The following is a 22697-nucleotide window of genomic DNA, read 5'->3' on the forward strand; positions in this document are numbered from 1 at the left end:
CCCAAAGCCGTGACACCTCAGGCACTGGCCTGGCTGTCCGGTGACTACCATGCTCTGGGTGATGCTGCCGGCATCTGTCACGATCTCAATCACTGCAGGGAGAGTCGCAGGGTCCGCCACAGCCACACGGACTCGGGGGGCTCCTGCCGTAGTCACCGCGTCGGCGAAAGTGTCGTGCATAACCCAGCCAAAGTGGGAGCCCAGGTCCCTGACAATCGGCCGCAGCTCAGCAGCAAGACCTGGAAAAACTAGCGTCACTGGATGGCGAGGTATGCGGAACCGAGCATCAAAATCCGCTGCACTGAATCCACGGTACCAAGGGACTACCATAATGATCTTTCCATCCACAGAAGTGGGGGAACCAGCAATCAGGTTGCTCGCAGCTTTCGCATTGGAGAGTTCGAGCCAGAAGATGCCCCTTCCCATAAGGGCCACCTCCTCAATGTGGCCGTCCTCTAGCATGAGAGTGGACTGGAGCCAGTCCCTGATGGCTGATCTGGAGAGGGAATGTCCAATGACTCTGCCATAGACAGAGGTAAGGGCAAAGTCATTGGCAACCTCCTGAACCCGAGACGATTGTTGGTCTGTCAAGATAACGCGGTAGGCATCTGGAGAGGGAGGGTCCGACTGGGCCTCCGGTTCCGGGCAGGGAGCCGCCATACCACCAAGACAAACTGCGAGACCTCCGATGAAGAAGAGGCTGCCACCCGAAAAAGGGGGGAAAGATGCGGGGGGGTGGAGCCTGGGTGTGAAGAAGACGGGTGAGGCGAACCGGGGGGACGTGAGTCGGGTGGGGGAAGCGAAGGCGCAGACGAGAGCGGAGGCGGAGAGCAGGAAGGATGGAGGGCGAAGGGCGGTGGAAACGAGGGCGGGAGGCCGGGGTGAGGTGAAGAGGCGGGAGTGGGGGTGGGGCGGGGCGGGGCGGGGCGGGAGGGCGGGAGGGGGCGGGGCGGAAGGGCGGGGCGGGAGGGGGCGGGGCGGGGCGGAAGGGCGGGAGGGGCGGGGGGCAGGCGTAGCGAGGGGGCGGGGGGGTGAAGCGGGGGGCGGGGGGGAGCGAAGCGGGGGGCGGGGGGCGGGCGAAGCGAGGGGGCAGGGGGGTGAGGCGGAGAGGCTAGGGGGGGGTGAGGCGTAGCGAGGGGGCGGAGTGGGGCGGAGGGGCGAGGGGGATGAGGGCGGTGAGGGCGGGGAGGGCGGGTGAGGGCGCAGCGGGGTGAGGCGGAGGGGCGAGGGGGTGAGAGCGGAGAGGCGAGGGGGTGAGGGCGGAGAGGCGAGGGGGTGAGAGCGGAGGGGCGAGGGGGTGAGAGCAGAGAGGCGAGGGGGTGCAGGCGGCAGAGGCGGGGGTGAGGCGGAGGGCGAGGGGGTGAGGGCGGAGAGGCAGGGGGGTGAGGGCGGTCAAGGCAGGGGTGAGCTAGGGGGGGGTAGAGGTTGCGGGAGGGAGGGGGAGGGCTCGCAGGAGCGTACAATTTGTGAGACCCATCTGTAGAAGAAGAACATGATAGTAGTGGAGATATCCCGAACTATACTACTGTATCAAGAAGTTCCCCCTTTTCTCTGAGCAAAAGCTAAAGTGATGGCAGTCCACATCCTCGGAGATGTCTCGGACCATACTAGCGCATCAAGAAGTTCTTCGTTTCTTTGGGCAGAAGCTAAAGCGAATGGCAGTCCACATCCTCAACCGCTCTCCAACAACTGTTCTTCGTATCTTAACTCCTTTTAAAGCCCACTTTGGAAGGAGACTTGATGTCTCTCACTTTTAGAGTGTTTGGCTATGATGCCTACATCCATATTTCCGAGAAGCAGAGGGGGAAATTGGATGTAAAATCAATCAAGATGATCTATGTTGGGTATAACTCTCAGTCAAAGGGTATCAGTTGTATGATCATCTTGGTTGTAAAATCAACCAAGATGATCTTTGTTGGGTATAGCTCTCAATAAACGCGGTATTGGTTCTATGATCCTACAAGGAGATTGTACTTAGAAGGGAAGTTGTCTTCGATGAACAAATACCATCCTTAGTGGTTGATGAGCCACCTATCCTTGCCGAGCCCACTGATGACGATGACAATGCCATTGTTCCTGTGCCTGAGCCAGCGCAAGTGCCCAAGTGATTGAGATCCTTTGAGACTCTGAAGTGACTTATATTCCTTCTTCATGGCTCAAGGAAGAGGAAGGTCCATGTAGGTCACAACGTGGCAAGGAGAAAGTTTTAGAGGCCACCCCTCTTCAAGTAAGCTATTATTGATGTCTCAAATTATTAGAGACAAAGAACCATCATTTCTGCAGGAAGCACTCTCTTAAGACCAATGCAAGAGAGCTATGGAGCTGGAGATCAAAGCCATTGAGAAGAACGAGACCTAGGAGTTGGTTCCAAGACCAAGCGGCAAGCTGTCATTGGGTCTATAAGACCACGGATACTTCGGATGGACCTGTGGACAAGCACAAGGTGAGACTTGTGGCCAAAATGGTACGCATAGTGACCAAGGATTGACTATGAAGACACCTTTGCCCCAATCGCTCAGATGTATACTCGCAAGGCTTGGATTGCTGCTCATCAACAATGGCCAATCTATGAAATGGATGTAAAGTCAACTTTCCTTAATGGTGACCTGCATGAGGAAATCTATGTGGAACAACCCCCAAGATTTGCCAAATCAGAGGGTATGGTCTATAGGCTTAAAAAGGCCATGTATTGGGAGGTCTCAAGCACATCCGCAACAAAGTTTTATATCTTCCAGGAGGACGGCCTAGATATTTTGATCATCCTGTACGTCGATGACCTCTTCATCACACGCAATCATGTGGCATATATTGCCGAGACCAAGGCTGCTTTGTCACAGGCATTCGAAATGACAGATTTGGGGCTACTCCTTTTCTTCCTTGGCTTGGAGATTTGGCAAAGTAAGGAAGGCTTCTTGTTTCTCAGAAGCGGTATGTGCAGGAGCTTGGCAGCCTTCAACACGGAGTGTAAGTCTATTTCTTCCCCCATGGATCCCAACACAAAGCTGTCCAAATATGATCCCCGTGAGCCGGTGGATGCAAGTTTGTACCGCAAGCTGATTGGATCCTTCACATATAGCTTCTTCGTGGGGCTTTGAAGCTATGCAGACGCCTTTGAAGACCCATTGGGATGCAAGGATGAGGGTCCTCAAGTATTTACAGGGTACATGTGATCGAGGATTGTTCTATCAAGTAGGCGGAGGGCTCAAGTCGAGGATTCAGTTACATGGCTAAAGTTATTCCAATTGGGAGGTGATCCAAACACTCGGCGATCGACAATGGAATATTGTTTTACCCTCGGGTCAGCAGCAATTACATGGAGCAGTAAAAGGCAACCCACTGTGGCTTTATCTTCTACAAAAACTGAGTACTGGGCCACCTATTCAGCTACATGTGAGGCAGCATGGCTTCGTAGATTGCTTGGCGAGATAGGGGTTCCTACAAAATTCTCCGACCATCATCCACAATGATAATCAAAGCTGTATAGCACTTGCTCGCAATCTGGTGTTTCATGCTCAAAGGAAGCACATTGAGATATAGTACAATTATGTTCGAGAGAAGGTGCTAGATGAAGTGATCTTCTGTAAGACGGACAAGAACAAGGCAGACCTACTTACCAAGCCACTTCCACAGCAGCTGCTTGGTGCTCATTCCAGCTTCCTAGAGCTGATTCAACATCCAAAAGCTGAAAGAGGGTGTTAGAATTGGCATCTTTTGATGTATCATATGAATGAGAGCTTCTTTGTGGGTGTCCCCGCCCTTTGTGAGCCTAGTTTAGGAGGGGGATGACATGTGCCAAGGCCAACTGTTCCAAGGAAGATTCCGTATGCCAGGGACTGTACAAGCAGATTCAGGGACTAGTACGGCTTAGCCCAGGGGCATTTTGACGCCCTTATGGGCTGCCCTGGCAGCCGCTTCTGACTGCCCTGTAGACGCCTGGATCGAGGCTAGGATGGGGGCCAAACAGGCTACCCATCTGGTCGGGCAACCCGACCAATCTGGTCAGGTAACCCTGGTCAGGTCAGACCCAACCCCAAAGTTGGATCATATGCCGACCCTGCAGGTCAGTCTAGGTCGGCTGCATAAGCAGGCCGACTGTAGGGGGTCAGGGGCTATATAGGCCCTCCCTCCACCCTCTTTTGTCATCTTGTCTTGGAGGTTTTTACCCAGCTGTTGAAGGTGTTTTTTCTTAGTCTTGGTGCAGCATCTCTCCATTTCCATATCACATGTCAGTTTGTTGTGGTTGTGCTCTTCATTGCAGTCCACATTCCACTGCAATCTCACAGAACCAAGGGTGAAACAGTAAGCAGTTGTCGATCTTCGTGTGTCCAGATGTACCCCAAGTCAGAATCACGCCATCCTTGTAACGGGATCCTGGGCTTTACTCCCTTTCCTACAACATATAAGAGTCAACAATCCCGCGTATCCTATGGATGTACACTGAGAAAGGATGTATATCCTATACCTCTCACTGGGTGAGCACACCCACATAGCAGCCCTCACTCACTGTCTAACTCTTAACATCCCATCTCAGCTCCTGGATCAACCCAAGGGAGATGGAATGGTATCAAAGCAAAAGGTCATCTAAAAGCTTGGACTTGGAGAGAGGTGTGGACAGTTCAAAGGTCGCTAGTATTTGGTGATTGCCATTTGCATGTGTTTTAAACTAAGGCGTGCATAACATCTAGGATATTGTCACGGCCCATATCTCACCCATCTTTACTGCATCGCGCATGGACGAAACCATCACCCATGTCTTGATCATGTGATGATTATGCATGTAACATCAGAGCACTAATTTTTTGGGGCTGACAAAGTCTGCTGCTGGAAAGCGTGGACAATTCGGGTGCAGAGGAGCGCTTGAAGATGGCAAGGCCCATTCGTGGTAGAAGGTGATTCCTTGGAGAAGTTGTTGCAAGGTGTGGACAGCAAGGAACTAGTGTTGCAGGTAGCAAGCATTGGAGCAGCCTATTCTCCCTTCCACATTATCTTCCAGGATCCTCCTCTCTTCTTTCCTCAGTCTCCTATCTCATCTCATTTCCCACCCCCCTCCCTTTCACCACAGCCAATTCTCCACCCCTCTGAGATGATAAGTTTGTTCAAGATGACTCGAAAACCGGTCAAGATCCCCATTCTATCCACTTTTCATGTTGACCATCAGTTGGATGACAAAAACTACACGGTTTGGAGAGTGATGATCGAGTCCATTCTTCGCTCTTATAGCTTGGACGACTTCATCCCTGTGGGAGTTATATAGCTTGGACGACTTCATCCCTGTGGGAGTTATCAAGCCAGATCCGCTTGCAGAAAACCTTGGAATCCTTGAACAGAAGGATGCAAAGACAATGGCACAGCTCTACGATTGGGTAAATGCTCGTGTTCATTTCTTTATTTTTCTGAATTGTACTCCCCAGGTTATCAACCAAGTCAAGCACATGACGATGGCAAAGGGGATTTGGGAGCATCTAGCGTCTCTCTACAACAAAGTCTCCCTGATGAAGCAAGTAATTCTCGAAGTGCAGATGACAGTGTGGAACCCTGCCAAGTCTGCCACCATGTGAGAGCATATCAACAAACTGCAAGCGTTGTAACTAGAGGTACTCCAAGCAAGTAAGGAGATCACTTCTAAGAGCATGGCCGTCACGCTGTTGTCATCCCAATATTCATCTATCTGCTCTTCTCTTATCACCAGTCGGATGTTGAACATGTTGGAGAAATCATAGCCAAAGAGTGTGTTGGTGTGCTGTACTAGGTTTTCTAGTGGTGGTTCTATGTGTGAGTGCCACGTGTCACCTTGGGAGTTATCCCATATGCATTTGGTACTAGAGTGTGTGTGCCTAGTCTATAAAGGCTTGTATTTAACTTGTCACATCATATTGGATGAACGAATGAAAGCCTTTCATTATGTTTTCATTTGAGTATCGTTTCCCTCACCCTAGCGCTCTCGCTCTCTCTCTCTCTCTCTCTCTCTCTCTCTCTCAGAGCTATCATTGAGGAGGTGAGGTCTAGACACAAGAAAGTCTACACATGCTTTGTAGACTTTCAGAAGGCCTTTGACACTGATCAGGAGGTTACACGAGCTGCAGATTCCAGAGACACTGATATGGGGGGTGATGAGCCTATATGAGTCAGTGAGAGGCAGAGTTCGTGCCCAGGTGGCCTATCAAATTGGGTCGAGAGTACGATCAGATTGAAGCAATGTTGCCCCATCTCACCGACTCTCTTCAGGGTGTACATTCATGAGATCACCTCTTTCATAGACCGCCTAGGAGGCGAAGGATCACTACTTGCTGATCTCATGGTACAGATATTGCTATACGCTGATGACATAGTCCTTATCTCATCATCAGCGGAAGGACTGCAGAGACACTTGGAGGCCCTAGAGGTGATCTCTAGGGAGCGAGAGATCTAACAATCAACCTTGGGAAGACCAAGGTTATGGTCTTCAACACCTCACATGCAATAATCCAACGACTCAGTTTCACTTATCGAGCCGAGCCAGTGGAGATAGTGTAGTCCTACACATATTTGGGAGCAGTCTCCACAGGACCCCTTTTCACTATAACACATGCAGCCCAAGAACGACTCACGCGGGGACGGGGTGCTCTGGCCCAATTAGAGAGACAGTGTTTCCAGGCACACTTTTAGGATCCACCGACTAAGTGCCGGCTTTTCGATACGCTAGTGTGATCGACTGCCACGTATGCTGCTAGCACCCTTCTGGGGATGTGATCTACCAATAGCAGTGTGGAAGAGATTTGAGCAGCTATAGGTGACCATGGGATCTAGGATGAATCGGAGCAAGCCCTCAGTCCCACATGAGATAGTGCACGCAGAGTTCCCCATGACACCACTACAGATTGATGCCATCTTTCAGACAGTGACTTTCATCCATAGAATCTGGGACTTACCTCATTGGAGACTACCGAGGCTGGCTCTAGAGTCATCCAGACGACTAGCTGAGGGTGGGGCCGACACATGGTATGCACGTATATCCACATGGTTTGCCAAACACGAGATTCAAATGGACAAGCTCCCCCCCTTTTAGTATAGTTTGGATGCACCCCCTGAGTCGATACCACGAGATGAGATTAACTGTAACAAGTTAGATCTTCTCCAGCTCCACACGTCCCGGTCTTGGGGGGGAGATCAAGAGCTCCCCACCAAGACACAATTCCACCGTGACCATTTCCTGAATGTCTCAGAGGAGGGATTCATCATCAGACCCCTATATCTTGAGGACAGAAGAGTCTCACATGCATTGATGATCGCCATTGGGCAGATGAGGGTTTCATCCCATCAGCTAAGGATTGAGACAGGGAGAGGAGCACGAATACCTAGAGAGCAACAAACCTGCACACTGGGAGTGGTTGAGACAGAGGAACACTTTCTTTGCACCTGCCCAGGCCCCAACCTACTACGAGATCCGAGGACGATACCACTGTCTCTATCAGGATGGGAGTGGCTCTGGGGAGTGGCTCCGGCACACTATCATGATTGATCCACTTCCATAACCAGGTCTGCATTGAGCTCTATCTGGGGAAACTCTGAACATAGCTCAGCGGGTTCACAAATCGAGGAGCCCACGCCCCCCTCCGACACCGCAGCAGGAGACAGCCAGACAAACTCAGATTCGAGACATTTTCACTGCTCATAGACGAGCCACCACAGTGCCGGGTTTTGGATTTTAAGTTTCCAATTCAAGTTTCAGTTCTCAGCCTACTCCAGATAGCAGAGAGCACATGATATGATATATTTTTGTGCTTGATTTTGCTTGAACCATTGAGCTCTTTTTATTACAGCACAATACTCAGCAAAGGGTCTTAGCGCGCGCTTTGCCTCAGCCCTTGTGGCTTGTATGAGTTTTTCCCTTTTGGTGTCACTTTGTCCGCGAGGCCTCCCATGGACGTTCTCTCTCTCTCTCTCTCTCTCTCTCTCTCTCTCTCTCTCTCTCTCAGCCACCCAATCCTTTCCATAGACCCACGAGGCCTCCCGTGGACGTCTCTTTCTCTCTCTCTCTCTCTCTCTCTCAGCCACCCAATCCTTTCCCACGCGAGTCCGAGATGGAAAAATGCCTCAAAACCCTTGGTTTGATACCGAGTGCAAAAAGGCAAGAGCCTACCTCATGTGAGAGTAGACCTTAGGGCATCTTACGTCATCTGAGGCACAAATTATTTTCCAACAACTGATACGCCACAAGAGGCGGGCCTTTCTCACATGCAGGATGGATGAGACTGTCAGATCTTTTCGATGAGGAGACCCGACCCAGATCTTTTCGAGGAGGTGATGGGGTTTCCTAGGGGAGGGGAAGCCACCTATTCCCATCACTCACCCAGATATCTAGCACATGTATGCATGTTCCCTCTATGATGTCCAGATGCACACACCACCAGACATGTCCTCTATGCCCAGGCTACCACTTGTCACTTGTTTACCACACAAAATGTGCGGGCTGCACTTCGTCAACTACACAACCAAAAAGCACAAGATCATGAGGGTTTACGGACTGAGCACTTTGCACATGGGCAAGAGGTCCTAGCACACATGTTCAACCAAGCTATTTGTCATGGCTTCCCACCCCCGCTTGGAGCACCACTAGTATTGTACCGATACACAAAGCCGGTAACCCTATTGATACTGGGAATTACCGCACCCTCATGATTGACCATACTCGGCCAAGATTTATGGATCGATTCTAGAGAGGTAGATCAGTAGTCATACAAAGGCTCAAGGGCAACGGGCACTAGGATAGGCAAGATTGCAGAGACAGCATTCTACCTTAGATCACATATTCACTCTGAGAGCTATCATTGAGGAGGTGAGATCCAGGCACCAGAAAGTCTACACATGCTTTGTAGACTTTCGGAAGGCCTTTGACACGGTCCCGCGTTCTCGCATGATTAGGAGACTACAGGCGATGCAGATCCCAAAGAAGCTGATTTGGGGTGTGGTGAGCTTATATGACTCAGTCAAAGACAAAGTACGTGCTCCAGGCGGTCTATTAGACTAGGTCGAGAGCACGATTGGGGCTGTCCACTCTCACCGACACTCTTCGAACTCTACATTGATGAGATCACATCTTTCACAAATCGCCTAAAAGGTGAGGGTTCACTATTGGGTGACCTCATGATTTGAGCAGCTATAGGTCACTATGGGGTTCAGGATGATTCAAAGTAAGCTCTCCGTTCCACATGAGATAGTACAAGCAGAGTTTGCCATGACTCCCCTACAGAGTGATGCCACAGACAATGACTTTCATCCACAGAGTCTGGGACTTGCCTCGACGGAGATACTGAGATTGGCCTAGGGTCATCCAAACGACTAGCAGAGAGTGAAGCAGACATATGGTATGCACGGATATCCAAATGGTTTACCAAGCATGGTATCCAGATGGACAAGCTCCCCTCTTTTCAGTACAGCATGGACGCACCCCTTGAGTCCGCGAGATGAGATCAACCGTATCATACGGTTAGATCTCCTTCAGCTCCATACGTCTCGAACTTCGAGGGGGGGGACCAAGAGCTCCCCACTAAGTCCCAGTTCTACCGCGACCACATCCTGAGAGTATTGGAGGAGGGATTCATCATCAGACCCCAGTATCTCGAGGACAGAGAGTCTCGCATGCACTGAGGATTGCCATTGGACAGATGCACATTTCATCTCATCGGTTGAGAATCGAGATGGGGAGAGCAGCAGGCATACCCAGGGAGCAGCGAATAAATATGCTTTGCACACTAGGAGTGACTGAGATAGAGGAGCATTTCCTATGTGGCTGCCCAGCCTATTATGAGATCAGGGGACGATACCATTGCCTCTACAGGAGGGGAGCGGCATCGGTCCACTCTCACGATTGATCCACTTCCAAGCCAAGTCTGCATTGGCCTATATGCTCTGACAAAGGGAGACCCTACTATGACAAATTAGAGAGCAACAGGAGGCAATCAGTAAGAGGCGATCAGGCCACAGTAGGTTGATAGAGCACAGCGACACGTCACAGACTTCTATGCATTTGAGTCAGGTCCAGGACACAATGGGATGGAGGTGGAGGAGATAGCTGACATGCGAACAACCTAGCTTACTGAGAGAGGGACGCAGTGACCACCTACAACACGCAGAGTGACCAAAGCACACTCTATTGAGGTCCATACTATCACAGCTTTCCTCAGGGGAGACCACCCGAGGCGAGGGGTCACTCTGAACATAGCCCAACGGGTTCAGAGATCGAGGAGACCACGTCCCCCTCCGCCACCAAAGCATGATACAGCCCGAGAGAAGCAGATCCGAGACATTGCAGATCCGAGACATTTTTGTCACTCACAGATGAGCCACCACGATGCCGAGCTTTGGCTTCTGAGCTTGAGTCTCTGCTCTCAACATGCTACAGCTCTCAAATAGTTGCTAGTCTCTGGGTTATATCTGATTTTGCTTGAGTTATTGAGCTCTGTAGAGTTTTCAGTTTTTCAGTTTATCAGTTTAGCAGTCTTAGCACTCAGCAAGCGCCTTAATACGCCCTTTGCTCCAGCCCACTAAGGCTTGTATGAGATCATCCTTTTGGTGTACTTTGTGTAGGCCATCTCCTAGTGGTTCTAGTGATGCCCTATAGGCCATGGTATGTGCCTTGTAGGCATAAATATAGGCACTTGTATTGTTAGTGCCTTTTAGGCTACATAGGACACTTAGTCCTAGGTCTAGGTACAAGTACCTTGTACTCTCTATTTTCACTATCCTAGTTGACGTGACGGCAGACTCTATCGACTCTTTGTACCTTGCTCTCTCTCTCTTTCTATTCATCGATCCTACAGTGGTATTAGAGCCACGTTCGACTCGTCTCCTATCCCCAAATTTGCATCTGCTCCCTGTGCCACCATCCGTACAGTCCGTACGACTATATGGACGTTCGTACAGATCCCGCGTCAGAATCTGTACGTCTTCTACCAGTTGCTTTCGTATGTACTTGTGTTGTACTTGCACCGTAGAATCTGCAACAGACATCCGTACATAGGACACCTACCATACTTACCCCACCGTACAACCTGCACACAGGACACCCGTCTACCTACGTCGCCGTACAGCAGCTGTACCTATGCCGTATCTTCCGTACATGCATTCCGTACTGTGCCATACATCTTCCGTACAGAAGGTCTCGTAACTGCTCCATACAAATTCCGTACAGCGTATATGCACCCGTACAGTCAAGTACCTGCATCCGTACACTGCACGTACTTGTTTCGTACACTGCAATCCATACATGCGTTGTACAAAGGTACCTACACCGTACTTGCTCAGCATGTTGTACCTGCACCATACCTGCTTTGTCCGTACAGCTTGTACCTTACAGGACATTATCAAAATTTGGGGCTTTTGAGGATTTTTGTTATCCTTATCTTTCTTCTACTGTTTAAAATCATCTCAAGCCATTTCAATAGTTTGGAAAGCCTACATCTGGAGGTCTATATTTTGGGACAGGTGCATTTTTTGCAGTCAATTTGTGGACAACAAGTCCTAATTTTACAGTTGCAAGCCTTGAGGCTATTTTCTTTTTGGGATTTGGTCTGCAATTTCTCGTTTGATTGCAATACATTGGGTCAGATTGGAGAACATTGAGTCACATTTGCAGGACATTGAGTCAGATTATCATACATTGGGTCACATTTGCAAAAATTTCAGTAAAATTTGGGGCTTTTGTGTATTTGCCCTCCATTTGGCCTATTTGCCCTCATTAAATTTGGGGCTTTTGCCAGATTTGCTGTTTTTTCAGTGAACATTGCCTGCCACAGTCACATTTGAGTCAGATTTGCATTTGCCCTTTGTTTTGGGTTGGAAATTTGCAGATATTTGCTGTCATTTTTGGACAGCCAACTTTTCCAGTGATAGCCTTGAGGCTTTTGGATTTTCAGGTCTCTTTCAGGGTATCAAATTTGCTATGGCTGGGAACAATCAAGATCTATTTGACGTTCTTCGTGAAGATGATAAGTTGGATGGCACCAACTATCCGATGTGGTCATATGTCATGAAACATATTCTTGTTGCAAAGCATTTGTGGAATATTGTTTCTGGGGTTGATTTGAGGCCAGCCAATGCTACAGTGGTTGCCTCTACTGCCCCCCCTCGAGGTGCATCAGCTAAAGAATGAAACAACTGTCTGCAATATGTGACATGCTTGGAAGCACCACTGGGGTACTCCTCCTGATGCCTCATCCTCTAGCACTCCTACTGCTGCTCTTCCAACTCAAGAACAGTCAAGATGGGATGCAAGAGATGCAAATGCACATTCATGTATTGCTTTATCATGCAAGAGAATCATTATTCCACACATCCGGTCTTGCACGACAGCAAAGGATGCTTGGGATAAATTGGCTTCTCTCTATCAAATTCACAATGAGGCACGTGTTGCATATTTGAGAAGGCAATTACAGGAAGGCAGCATGAATGAAGGTGACTCTATGGATGCATACCTCACAAAGGTCAAGGACCTCATGGAACAACTTGCCGACATTGATGAGGTGGTGCCAAATTCACAGCTTGTCAGTACCACATTGAATGGACTGCCAGATACATATCAAGGGTTTGCTACAACCCTTCAATTAGTGGCCATGGGTAATCCAGACCACTATTCTTTTGATCAGCTAGTTACTTTGCTTTTGCAGGAAGAGCAAAGTAGAGCTGATAGACAAGCCATTATTCCTGATCATGCATTTGCTTCACAGCAGACAGGAAGAGGCAAGGCTTCCAAGCCTATGGGCAAGCCAAAATATGCGCATAGCAGCTGCAATTCCTCCCATACATCTAAAAATACAGCAGATAAGTCAAAGAAGAAAAGATGCAACTATTGTCGCAAGCCTGGACATGACATTTCAGAATGCAAGAAGCGCATTGCTTCGGAGAAAAAGAAAGCAAGATTGATAGTTAATGCCTCTCATGCTATTGAATCCAATGAGCCAGAAGATGCTTCACACGCACATGCTCTTCAGGATGATTGGGCATGGGCTGTCCATTGCTCATTTGATCCCTCCAAAGCTGATGCATTCTTTACTGCTAATGATGCTCAGTCCTGGTACTTTGTTACATGTGCTAATAATGCTTCATATGCTGTAAAAGGAATCGGAGATGTGCAGCTCACATCCATTTCAAGCCATCCTGTCTTTTTAACAAATGTTCTTTTTGTGCCTAGAATTGAAGTCAACTTGATTTCAATTTCAGCAATTGCCACTTCAGGTTTCAGAGTTATTTTTGATGGCTGCAGATGCCTAGTTTATGATCTTTGTGATGACAATGCCATAGTTCTCACTAGCACTTTGCAAAAAGGGCTTTATCACCTTGATCATCACTCAGCTGCACTTTCTATTGAAGCATTGGCTTTTCAAATTCACAACTTGCTGAAACTCATCTTGGGCATGAGAGAATGGGCCATCTCAATTATAGAGCTCTTGCAAAGCTACATTCACAGCAGATGGCAAATGATGTACCTCAAACTCACACAGTTTCCAAACATGTGTGTGAGGGTTGTCTTTTGGCTAAGATGCATCGATTTCCTTTTCGAAAGAATTGTCCAAAACTCTCACAAAGGAAATTGCAGCTAGTGCACAGTGATGTCTGTGGCCCAATGAGGACAAATGCCATTGGGAGGTACAAGTATTTCATGACTCTCATTGATGATTTCACAAGATATTGTTGGATATATCCTTTAAAAGCCAAATCTGAAGTTTTCTTATACTTTCAGAGATGGCTGAATATGGTTGAGAATAAATCAGGATGCAAGCTTGTCACCCTCAACACAGATAGGGGGGGAGAGTATATGTCAAAGGAGTTTGATGCATTTCTCTCTTCACGGGGCATTATTCACTCATGCACTACTCCTTACACTCCTCAGCAGAATCCTGTTTGTGAAAGAAAAAACACGTCCACAATGGAGATGGCCAGTCGCGGGAACACTTGGTCAACTACACTTTGATGACAGAGGTGATCCGTGCTGAAGAACCCAAGTGTCTTGAAGAGGCACATGGTGATAGCAGGTATGTTTACAAAGGCACTTCCTCGTCCCAAGTTCGAAGCCTTCTGACAGGCTTTACACTTGGTTCCCTTTGTTACATGATCTGACATCCCTTGTACATTCATAGGTGGCTATATCCTTTTGGATGAACATGTGCCACCATGACCATAAAATACCAGGTATTCTGAGACGTTTCCAGAGTACTTCAGCCCATCCCATGGAGGGGGGTTTGTAGGCCATCTCCTAGTGGTTCTAGTGATGCCCTATAGGCCATGGTATGTGGCTTGTAGGCATAAATATAGGCACTTGTAGTGTTAGTGCCTTTTAGGCCACATAGGACACTTAGTCCTATGTGACACCTAGGACACTTAGTCCTAGGTCTAGGTACAAGTACCTTGTACTCTCTATTCTCACTATCCTAGTTGACGTGAGGGCAGACTCTATCGACTCTTTGTACCTTGCTCTCTCTCTCTTTCTATTCATCGATCCTACACTTTGTACCTTGTCCCATGGCCCGCGAGGCCTTTCGCACACGTTAATACATCTCTCTCTCTCTCTCTCTCTCTCTCTCTCTCTCTCAGCTAATACTATTTGTTATTTTGTTATTTGTTACTTTGCTATGTTGTTCACTAGTTTAGCACTTTAGCTCTCAGCAAGGGCCTTAGTGAGCCCTTTGCTTCAGCCCATAGCATCTTGTATGAGTTACTTTTGGTTTTGTCTCTTAGGCCTACGAGGCCTCTTTTGGTTTTGCACCTTTGTGTTGTAGGCCCGCGAGGCCTCTTGTAGACGTTAATACATCTCTCTCTCTCTCTCTCTCTCTCTCTCTCTCTCTCTCTCTCTCGGACCCATGTTCACTTTGACTAGACTCTCGATCCAATTTACGTGAGTCACTTAGATCGAGAGCTTCTGACCCTACATGGAGGGGAGGTAGATCTTGCTCAGGTTTCAGCCACTTTGGCTTCAGTGGTACACAAGGCTGCCATCATATCTTTCCCTACGACTCGACCCACACATGCCCCGGCTGGGAGGATGCCTCAGAACCCCTGGTACAATGATGAATGTAAGGAGATGAGAGCTCACCTCACACGCAAGAAGGCCCTCGAACACCTGACCTCATCTGAGGCGCATCGCATCTTACATCGGATAACACGACGTAAGAAGCGAACTTTTCTCACTCGCAGGATTGATGAGGTGGTCGGTTTCTTTCGAGGGGGAGACCCGACTATTGGCTGGGGATTCCTATCAGAGGGGAAACGTCCCATTCCCATCACGGACCCAAAGATTTGGCATAGATATGCATGCTCCTTATACGACATCCCAGGTCAAATGCCACAAGATATGTCCTCTATGCCCAGACCCACTACTTGTCACTTGTTCACTGCACAGATCGTGAGGAATGCCCTCCTCTCCCTGCATAACAGGAGAGCACCAGACCATGAGGGGCTACGTACAGAGCACTTCGCACATGGACATGAGGTCTTGGCCCCGATTCTAGCGCAGTTGTACAACCATGCAGTATGCCACGGTTTCCCACCTACTTGGAGCACTACCACCGTTGTATCGATACATAAGGCGGGGGTCCCCATGGACATTGGGAACTACCGCACTCTCATGATTGGCCACACTCTGGCCAAGATTTATGGATCGGTATTGGAGAGGGTGATTACCCTATCTAGTGGCCGACCATAGGGGCCCCATAAACCGACCAGGGTTGGCCCTGGTCGGTGGCCCTGGTTGGGCCGACTTGGCCAGCCACAGGCCCCTATATAAGGGTGCCCTGGGCGGCCAGTCTGTGCTGCTGCTGGTGCCTCCATGTGAGGCCTAGAGCCCCCTCATACCTGCTGTTGCAAGCTGTGACCAGCCCGTGTGCTGGTCACCTATATTTACCATGCGATCCTCCCTCTGATGCCGTCCTGGGTCTCTCCCCAGCCCTCCTACCTCTCACTGCCCCTTGTCCCCTCAAATCGGGGGCTCACAGGTGGGCACAGTGAGATTCTAACACTACAGCGGTTACATCTCTGAGAGGTCATAATCTGGGGAGTGATCAGTCTATACGAGTCCGTTAGAGGGCGAGTCTGCGCTCCTGGGGGGCTATCAGATTGGGTTAAGAGCACCATAGGGGTGAAGCAGGGTTGCCCCCTCTCACCGACTCTCTTTGGGCTATACATTGATGAGATCACATCTTTTGTTGATCGCCTAGGTGGAGAGGGCTCCCTATTGACTGATTTGATGGTACAGATACTACTATATGCAGATGACGTAATCCTCATTTTGTCCTCAGTCGAGGGATTGCAGAAACACTTGAGGCCTTGGAGATGTTCTGCAGAGAGAGGGACGTGACAGTCAACCTTGGGAAAAACAAGGTTATGATCTTCAACACATCCCAAACAATGCTTCATCGACGTCGACGTCGACATAGTTTCACTTACCGAGGGGAGCCAGTGGAGATAGTGCAGTCCTACACGTACCTAGGGCCAGTATTCACGGGACCAGTCTTTACAATGACCCATGCCACCAAAGCACGACTCACACAAGGGAAGGGTTCCCTGGCCCAATTAGAGAGACAGTGCTTCTTGGTGCATTTCCACGATCCACTAACGAAGGGCTGGCTTTTTGACACTCTTGTGAGACCGACTGCCATGTATGCAACACCTTTTTGGGGGAGTGACCTTTCGGCTACTGATTGGAAGGGATTTGAGAGGCTATAAGTGATCATGGGATCTAGGATGATTCAGAGTAAGCCTTCAGTCCCCCATCAAATCATACAGGCAGAGTTCGCCATGACACCTCTCCAGGTGGATGCCCTCTTCTAGACCGTGACTTTTCTCCACAGAGTTTGGGCCCTACCTCAGAAGAGATTACCGAGACTGGCACTGGAATCATCAAGACGACTAGCAGAGAGAGGCTTTGATACAGCATGGTATGTGCAGGTGTCCACATGGTTTGATAGCCACGATATCCAGATGGATAGGCTCCCCCCCTTTCAGTATAGCATGCCAGCATGGATGCACCACCGGAGCTCATTCCACATGATGAGATTAACCGTATCATACGGCACCTCAAGGATAGGAGAGTCTCACACGCCTTGCGGATTGCCATCGGACAGATACGAGTATCATCCCACCAGTTGCAGATTGAGGCTGGGAGAGCAGTCGGCATACCTAGAGAACAGCGGGTTTGCAAACTATGCACGATGGGGGAGGTTGAGACAGAGCAGCATTTTCTATGTGTCTGTCCGGCCTACTATGAGATCTGAGGGCGATACCACTATCTCTTTCAGGAGGGGCTTGGCTTCGGACCACTCACACGACTGATACATTTCCTTGACCAAGTTTGCATTGGGCTCTACCTGATCAAGATGCGGAGACACAGAGATTCCCTTGTGTGGCAGGCCAGAGATCAGCTACAGTTGATGCCTCAGGCCACCGAGCTAGACCGAGCACAAACACGCGTCACTAATTTTTATGCATCCGAGTCACCACTAGATGAGTTCGAGGGGGAGGAGCTCGAGGAGGCGAGAGCACTATGGATCAGCAGTGAGACCCGTCACCAAGATGTGGCTGGATGAGAGACGCGGAGACCACACACGACACATGGGGCGACCAGAGCACGCACAATTGAGGTCCGACCTATCTCAGCCCTCCTCAGAGGGGACCATCAGAGACAAGGCATTACTCTTGATGTAGCCCATCGAATACAGAGATCCAAGAGAGTGTGCCCCCGCCACTACGAGAGACAGCCCCGCAGACACAGATACGTGATCTCTTTGCATCACATCAGAGAGCCATCAAGGAGCCGGGTTATATAGAGCCTGCACATGTACTTGGAGCTCTAGTTCTACGCAGTACTTGATTGCTCTTTTCCTACTATTTTGTACTAGCTTTTTGCATTTTTAGCACTTAGCACTCAGCAAGGACCTTAGTGAGCCCTTTGCTACAGCCCACAGTGGCTTGTATGGGTTACATATATTTTGTACCTTGTCTCATAGACCCACGAGGTCTCCTGAAGACGTTAATCCCTCTCTCTCTCTCTCTCTCTCTCTCTCTCTCTCTCTCTCTCTCCATAAAAGAAACAGACATGAACTTCACATTTTAGTCCGATGCTCATGCACACCATAAACAAAATAAATTGAGAACTTATTACCTGCTCAAAGATGCCAAAAGTTCGTGCAGGTGCAACTTCGATTTCATAAACAGAGGTATCACTAAGACAAAGAGAGAACCACTGGGTCCCAATAGCTGGCACCTGCAGAAAAGGAAACGTCTACTGAAAACCCGCATTTTCAGCAAGTATGTGTATAAGTGACAATTCCTCAAAGAGGTATCCGACAAATCTTGACGAAAAATACTACAATACCTTTGTAATACAACCAAACAAGATAACTGAGGCGATCTATGCACTCAGTCAACAGATTATACTGATATGATCAAAGAAAGTTTCACAAAATGCTTTGAAGACCTTGTGAACATGCGTTAGGTCTTCAATTGATGAAGCCATCTTGGGGTACAACACACAACTAAGAGATACACATAGAGGTTAGATGACAAACAAAGGGGTGGGCATGAGGCTCGTGTCCCAGACATAGGCTAGAGCATCAGCTGAGCCCAGGCACACAGCACTAAGCAATGACCACCCTGATACAACATGAGGGCAACCACATTGTTTAGCTCCATGTTAAAATCGGGTTGGTCACCTCCCCACCTGTGAGCCCCCAAATCAAGAGTGCATCGGGGTTTGGACCATAGAATGATAAGATGGGTCATCAGGCTGCCACATGGGCAGCACATGGGCAGCACATGGGCTGCCATGTGGGCAGCAGCACAGAGAGAGAGAGAGAGAGTACCTGGATGTTGGAAGCCACCATGGAGGGCAGATCTGGCAGAGAAAGGTCCACAGGCTGTCCATGCTTGGAGAGACAGGACTGCACAGGGAAAGTTCCAGAGGCTGCCCATGCTTGGAGAGGACAGGACTGCACCGGGAAACCAGCAAGAGACGGCTGCATGGACAAGCGAATGACATCAGCATACGTAAGGACCAGTATGGAGGTGACACGTGGCAGTAAAGGACTTGCAGAGGCCGGAACAGAGGCAGAATCTGCAGGAAAGGCGCAGCAATTCAGCAAGCTTTGGGACCATATGGGACAGGTTTGGGGGCAGGAAAGAAGGCTGGATTTGCCTGGGCCAGTGGCTGGAAGCCATGTGGCCAGGCAGGCCAGCACAGGCCTCCAACTGGGGCCCTTAAGGGCCACTTATAGGCCTTATTGCCCTCCCCATCCAGTCGGCTGGTAGGAGCAGGAAAGTCGGCCAGTTTGGGGGGGGGATCAGCCCCTATAAAAGGGGGCATTTGGGCCTCCTCAAGGCATCACTTGGAGCAGCCCTCAGACAAGCAGATAGAAGCTGCAGGCAGCCTTACTTGGGCCTATCTTCAGGAGGTGAGGGAGGCATAAAGAAGCTGCCGACTAAGCTTGAGGTGCTCCCACCTAGGCTGGCTACCCAGACAACAAGGTGGAAGGGATCACTGGACAGAGAGTCTACATAAGCTCAGAGGAGGACACGGGCTCAGAGATCTAGATTGGAGGACATTTTGGGAAGACTGGAGGACCATGGTTTGGCGGGACTCCGCATCTCTTTTTGTATTGTGCCCAGTTTGTCGACGAACAGAAATATATAAGTGTTGCTTCTATATTTGTCTTGGATGCACTGTCTATTTGGCTTTCACACACACATCTATGATTGTGAAGTACACAAAAGTGAAACACTTTCGCGTGTCATTCCTGGGCCCATCTATCAGTCTTCCGCTGCTTTGCGGGATACCCTCTGGTGGGATTTCCTTTTCTAACACTCCACAGGCTACCCTAGGGATGAGGGCTTCACAATGATTGATACCACAGATCGTAAGGGCAGAGCTACCTATATAGGCTCAGTCTCTCGGCTATATTTAGTTGGACAATAACCCCTAGACCTCACTTTGACACCTATCATTACAATCCTTAGGTACTAGGATTACAAACTCGCATTAATTCTATTCTCTCCTTGGCAACATGTCGCCATGTCAGGTACAAGCCACAGCAGGTGATATCAGTCCATCTTTTACAGAGAATCAGAAGTTATGTTCTCAAGGATAAAGAGAAATATTCCCAAGCATCCTGATCTTTTGATCTGCCTTTCCAGACAATAAAGTACGCACGCTAGATAAGATTGCTAAGATGTCTTGTTCTTCAATTCAGAACCTTTTCAGAATTTAGCAGAGTATCCTAGTCAAATCATCCAGCTAAACCACATTCTCCTTAGAAACTAACTATTCCCTAACTTATCAAAAGAATGCCAGCAGATGGAGCAATATGAAATTATAAGTTTGCAGGATCTCATCTATGGCTTGTGATTGGGTTGCCATGGACTAAGAGAAGTCATGATGTTGTTTGAATGGTGATCACCATATTAGCAAGGTTTATTCCAATATGGTCCAACATTCAGAGTTGATCACTAAAGGCTTGATGGAGAAGTTATACAAAACTAGTGTGCATATGAACATTGTGAGCGATTGATTGGAATACAAAGCTCATCTCATTTACAAAGATCCCTTGGGATGGACTACTTTGGATCCTGGACCTTGAGCAGGCTGTATATACCTTTGTAACACTAGAATATGTCCAATAATACAAATTTAGATTTTTTGTTGTTCTAAAGTTTACACAGAAAATAAAAGAGAAAATGAAAGAGAAGAAAAAAGAGGTAAACAAAAACTTTTATGAAAAACAAAAGGAAGACATACTTAGCAAGCAAAGCAACACTTATGTCGTCATCAGTGCCCAAGCATAAGCAGCTATACTGGGTTTCTAAAGACCCGCGGAGTCTCTTGGGCAAACCCAGTGCTTTTTGCCTCCCAAATCCCTCCTCTATCTCAGCCCATTATAACCAGCCTAGCTCAATTGGCCATTTGGAGGAAGCCAGACCGTGTCATCAATTATAAAAGAGATATCATTTGTAGATATAGGCTTTCATTTGTACCTTTTCCACCATGCATTGCCCAAGGAGACCTTCACACTCAACTTGGGGCATAAACTGCGAGACGTTTAGCACCTGATAAACTGGGAGACTATTAAACGCCAGCATATTGTTTCAATCGGAGTCTGAATTTGACCATTTACTCGATCAAGTCCAGAATGCTTTACGTTTTGTCAGCCTAGTTTACTCGGCAATATCGTCACAAACCTAAGTGGAGAATAGGGATATCGATGATATTCAAACATCATAAGAGCCAAGGAAATTCTGATTATGACACTCACGCCGGTGTGAGGGTCAACTGCCATGTTTTCCTCAATTCCCGAGATCAAGTAGCAGGACTTGTAGGATCAATACAGAGGGATTAAGTAAGGCATGCCAAAGTTCAAAATCCAACCAAGGGCTCAGACTTATTCATCCACAAGCATGAGAAAACCTGCTCAGAAAAGAGATGAACGCACCCAGCAAAAGGCTGCTGGGTAAAACAGCAATCAAGGCAGATTGCTACGGCTGAGAACTACAAAAAGGATTCTGTCGTATCACTCCTTCAGTCTGCGGGGCCTTGAGGGTCTTCAGTAGCTAGGAGTGTGCAAAATAGATCCCTATTTATAGAGAAAGAGGGGGGGCTAGAGATCCTACAAAATCAGCTGACCCAGTCTGCAGAAAGGCCAACCCTGTCTGCAAACTGACCGACCTGCTGTTGCCAACATGCTTCAGTCTGTGACTCCTGCTGCTCCACTGCCAGGCCTATAAATAGCCATTGGCAGTCCATTCCAGGCCCATCCCCATGCTGCCACGCAGCCCTGTTCTGCTGCACCTACAGCTCTTCTGCCACGCAGCCTTGGTACCTTCACGACAGAACCAGGTGCCTCTGCAGACAGCTGCAGAGATTGCACAATCAGCTCCTTACAGGTGCTCCTACCTATTCAGGTCCACTAATCCTCAAATGGGAGGTTAACAGTGGGTTAGTGAACGAATCCTCTAATACCCCCTCTCAACAAGTCAGCTATGGGCCGAGATGCTCCAACTGCTCTCTGGGAAGAGCCTCTGTAAAGATGTCAGAGATGTTGGACAGTAAAGCAGCTCCACAATCTCGTCCAGAATCATCTCTCGAATGAAGTGGTACAGAACCTAATATGCTTTATACAAACATGAAATACTGGGTTCCTATGCAACTCCTGTTGTCGCACATGATCACTGTCACCTCCTCCTCAAGAACTCCCATGTCTGCCAGTATCCATCTGAGCCAAATAGACTCACATGCTACCAAAAAAGCCGCTCTGTATTATACCTCCCTAGAAGAGAGAGTGAGTGTCGGTTGCCTCTTGCTAAGCCATGACATGACATCTGATGCAAGCTTGAAGCAGTAGCCTAATGTCGAGCCCTGTGTATCCCAATCTCTTGCCCAATCGGAATCACAGAATCCTCCAAGATCGTTCCAAATGCGATACATGATCCCATAGCTGGATGTACCTTGAGGTACCTCAAAACTCTGAATCCGGCTTTCATGTCTGTCTCCCTTGGCTTTGATGAGAACTGAAAGACCAATCCCACTGCAAGAGCTATATCTGGTTGAATATTGTCACATACAACAAGCTACCCCATTCTTTCATATTTGAGACTTGTCCTCATTGCTCACCTTTGTCCCAAACTCCATTGGGGTTGGTGCTTTTTTGCATTCCTCCATTTGGAATCTCTTCAAACACCTC

The 22697-nt window shown here is 48.6% G+C and overlaps 1 protein-coding gene across 5 annotated transcripts in view; it reads right to left on the reverse strand.

Moving 5' to 3' along the window:
• Positions 1-22697, reverse strand: part of LOC147900757 (uncharacterized) — an 88029-nt gene that overhangs the window by 53311 nt on the left and 12021 nt on the right. For all 5 annotated transcript variants that reach the window (XM_087375991.1, XM_087375992.1, XM_087375989.1 and 2 more), the window contains exon 4: positions 18131-18232. In XM_087375991.1, the coding sequence (XP_087232117.1) occupies positions 18131-18232 (102 nt within the window). The remainder of the gene's footprint in view (positions 1-18130; positions 18233-22697) is intronic.

This window comes from Dipteris shenzhenensis, chromosome 6 (genome assembly GCF_047967505.1).
Source record: "Dipteris shenzhenensis isolate YYH24624 ecotype China chromosome 6, Dip_SZ_1.0, whole genome shotgun sequence".
In the NCBI taxonomy this organism is placed as follows: Eukaryota; Viridiplantae; Streptophyta; class Polypodiopsida; order Gleicheniales; family Dipteridaceae; genus Dipteris; species Dipteris shenzhenensis.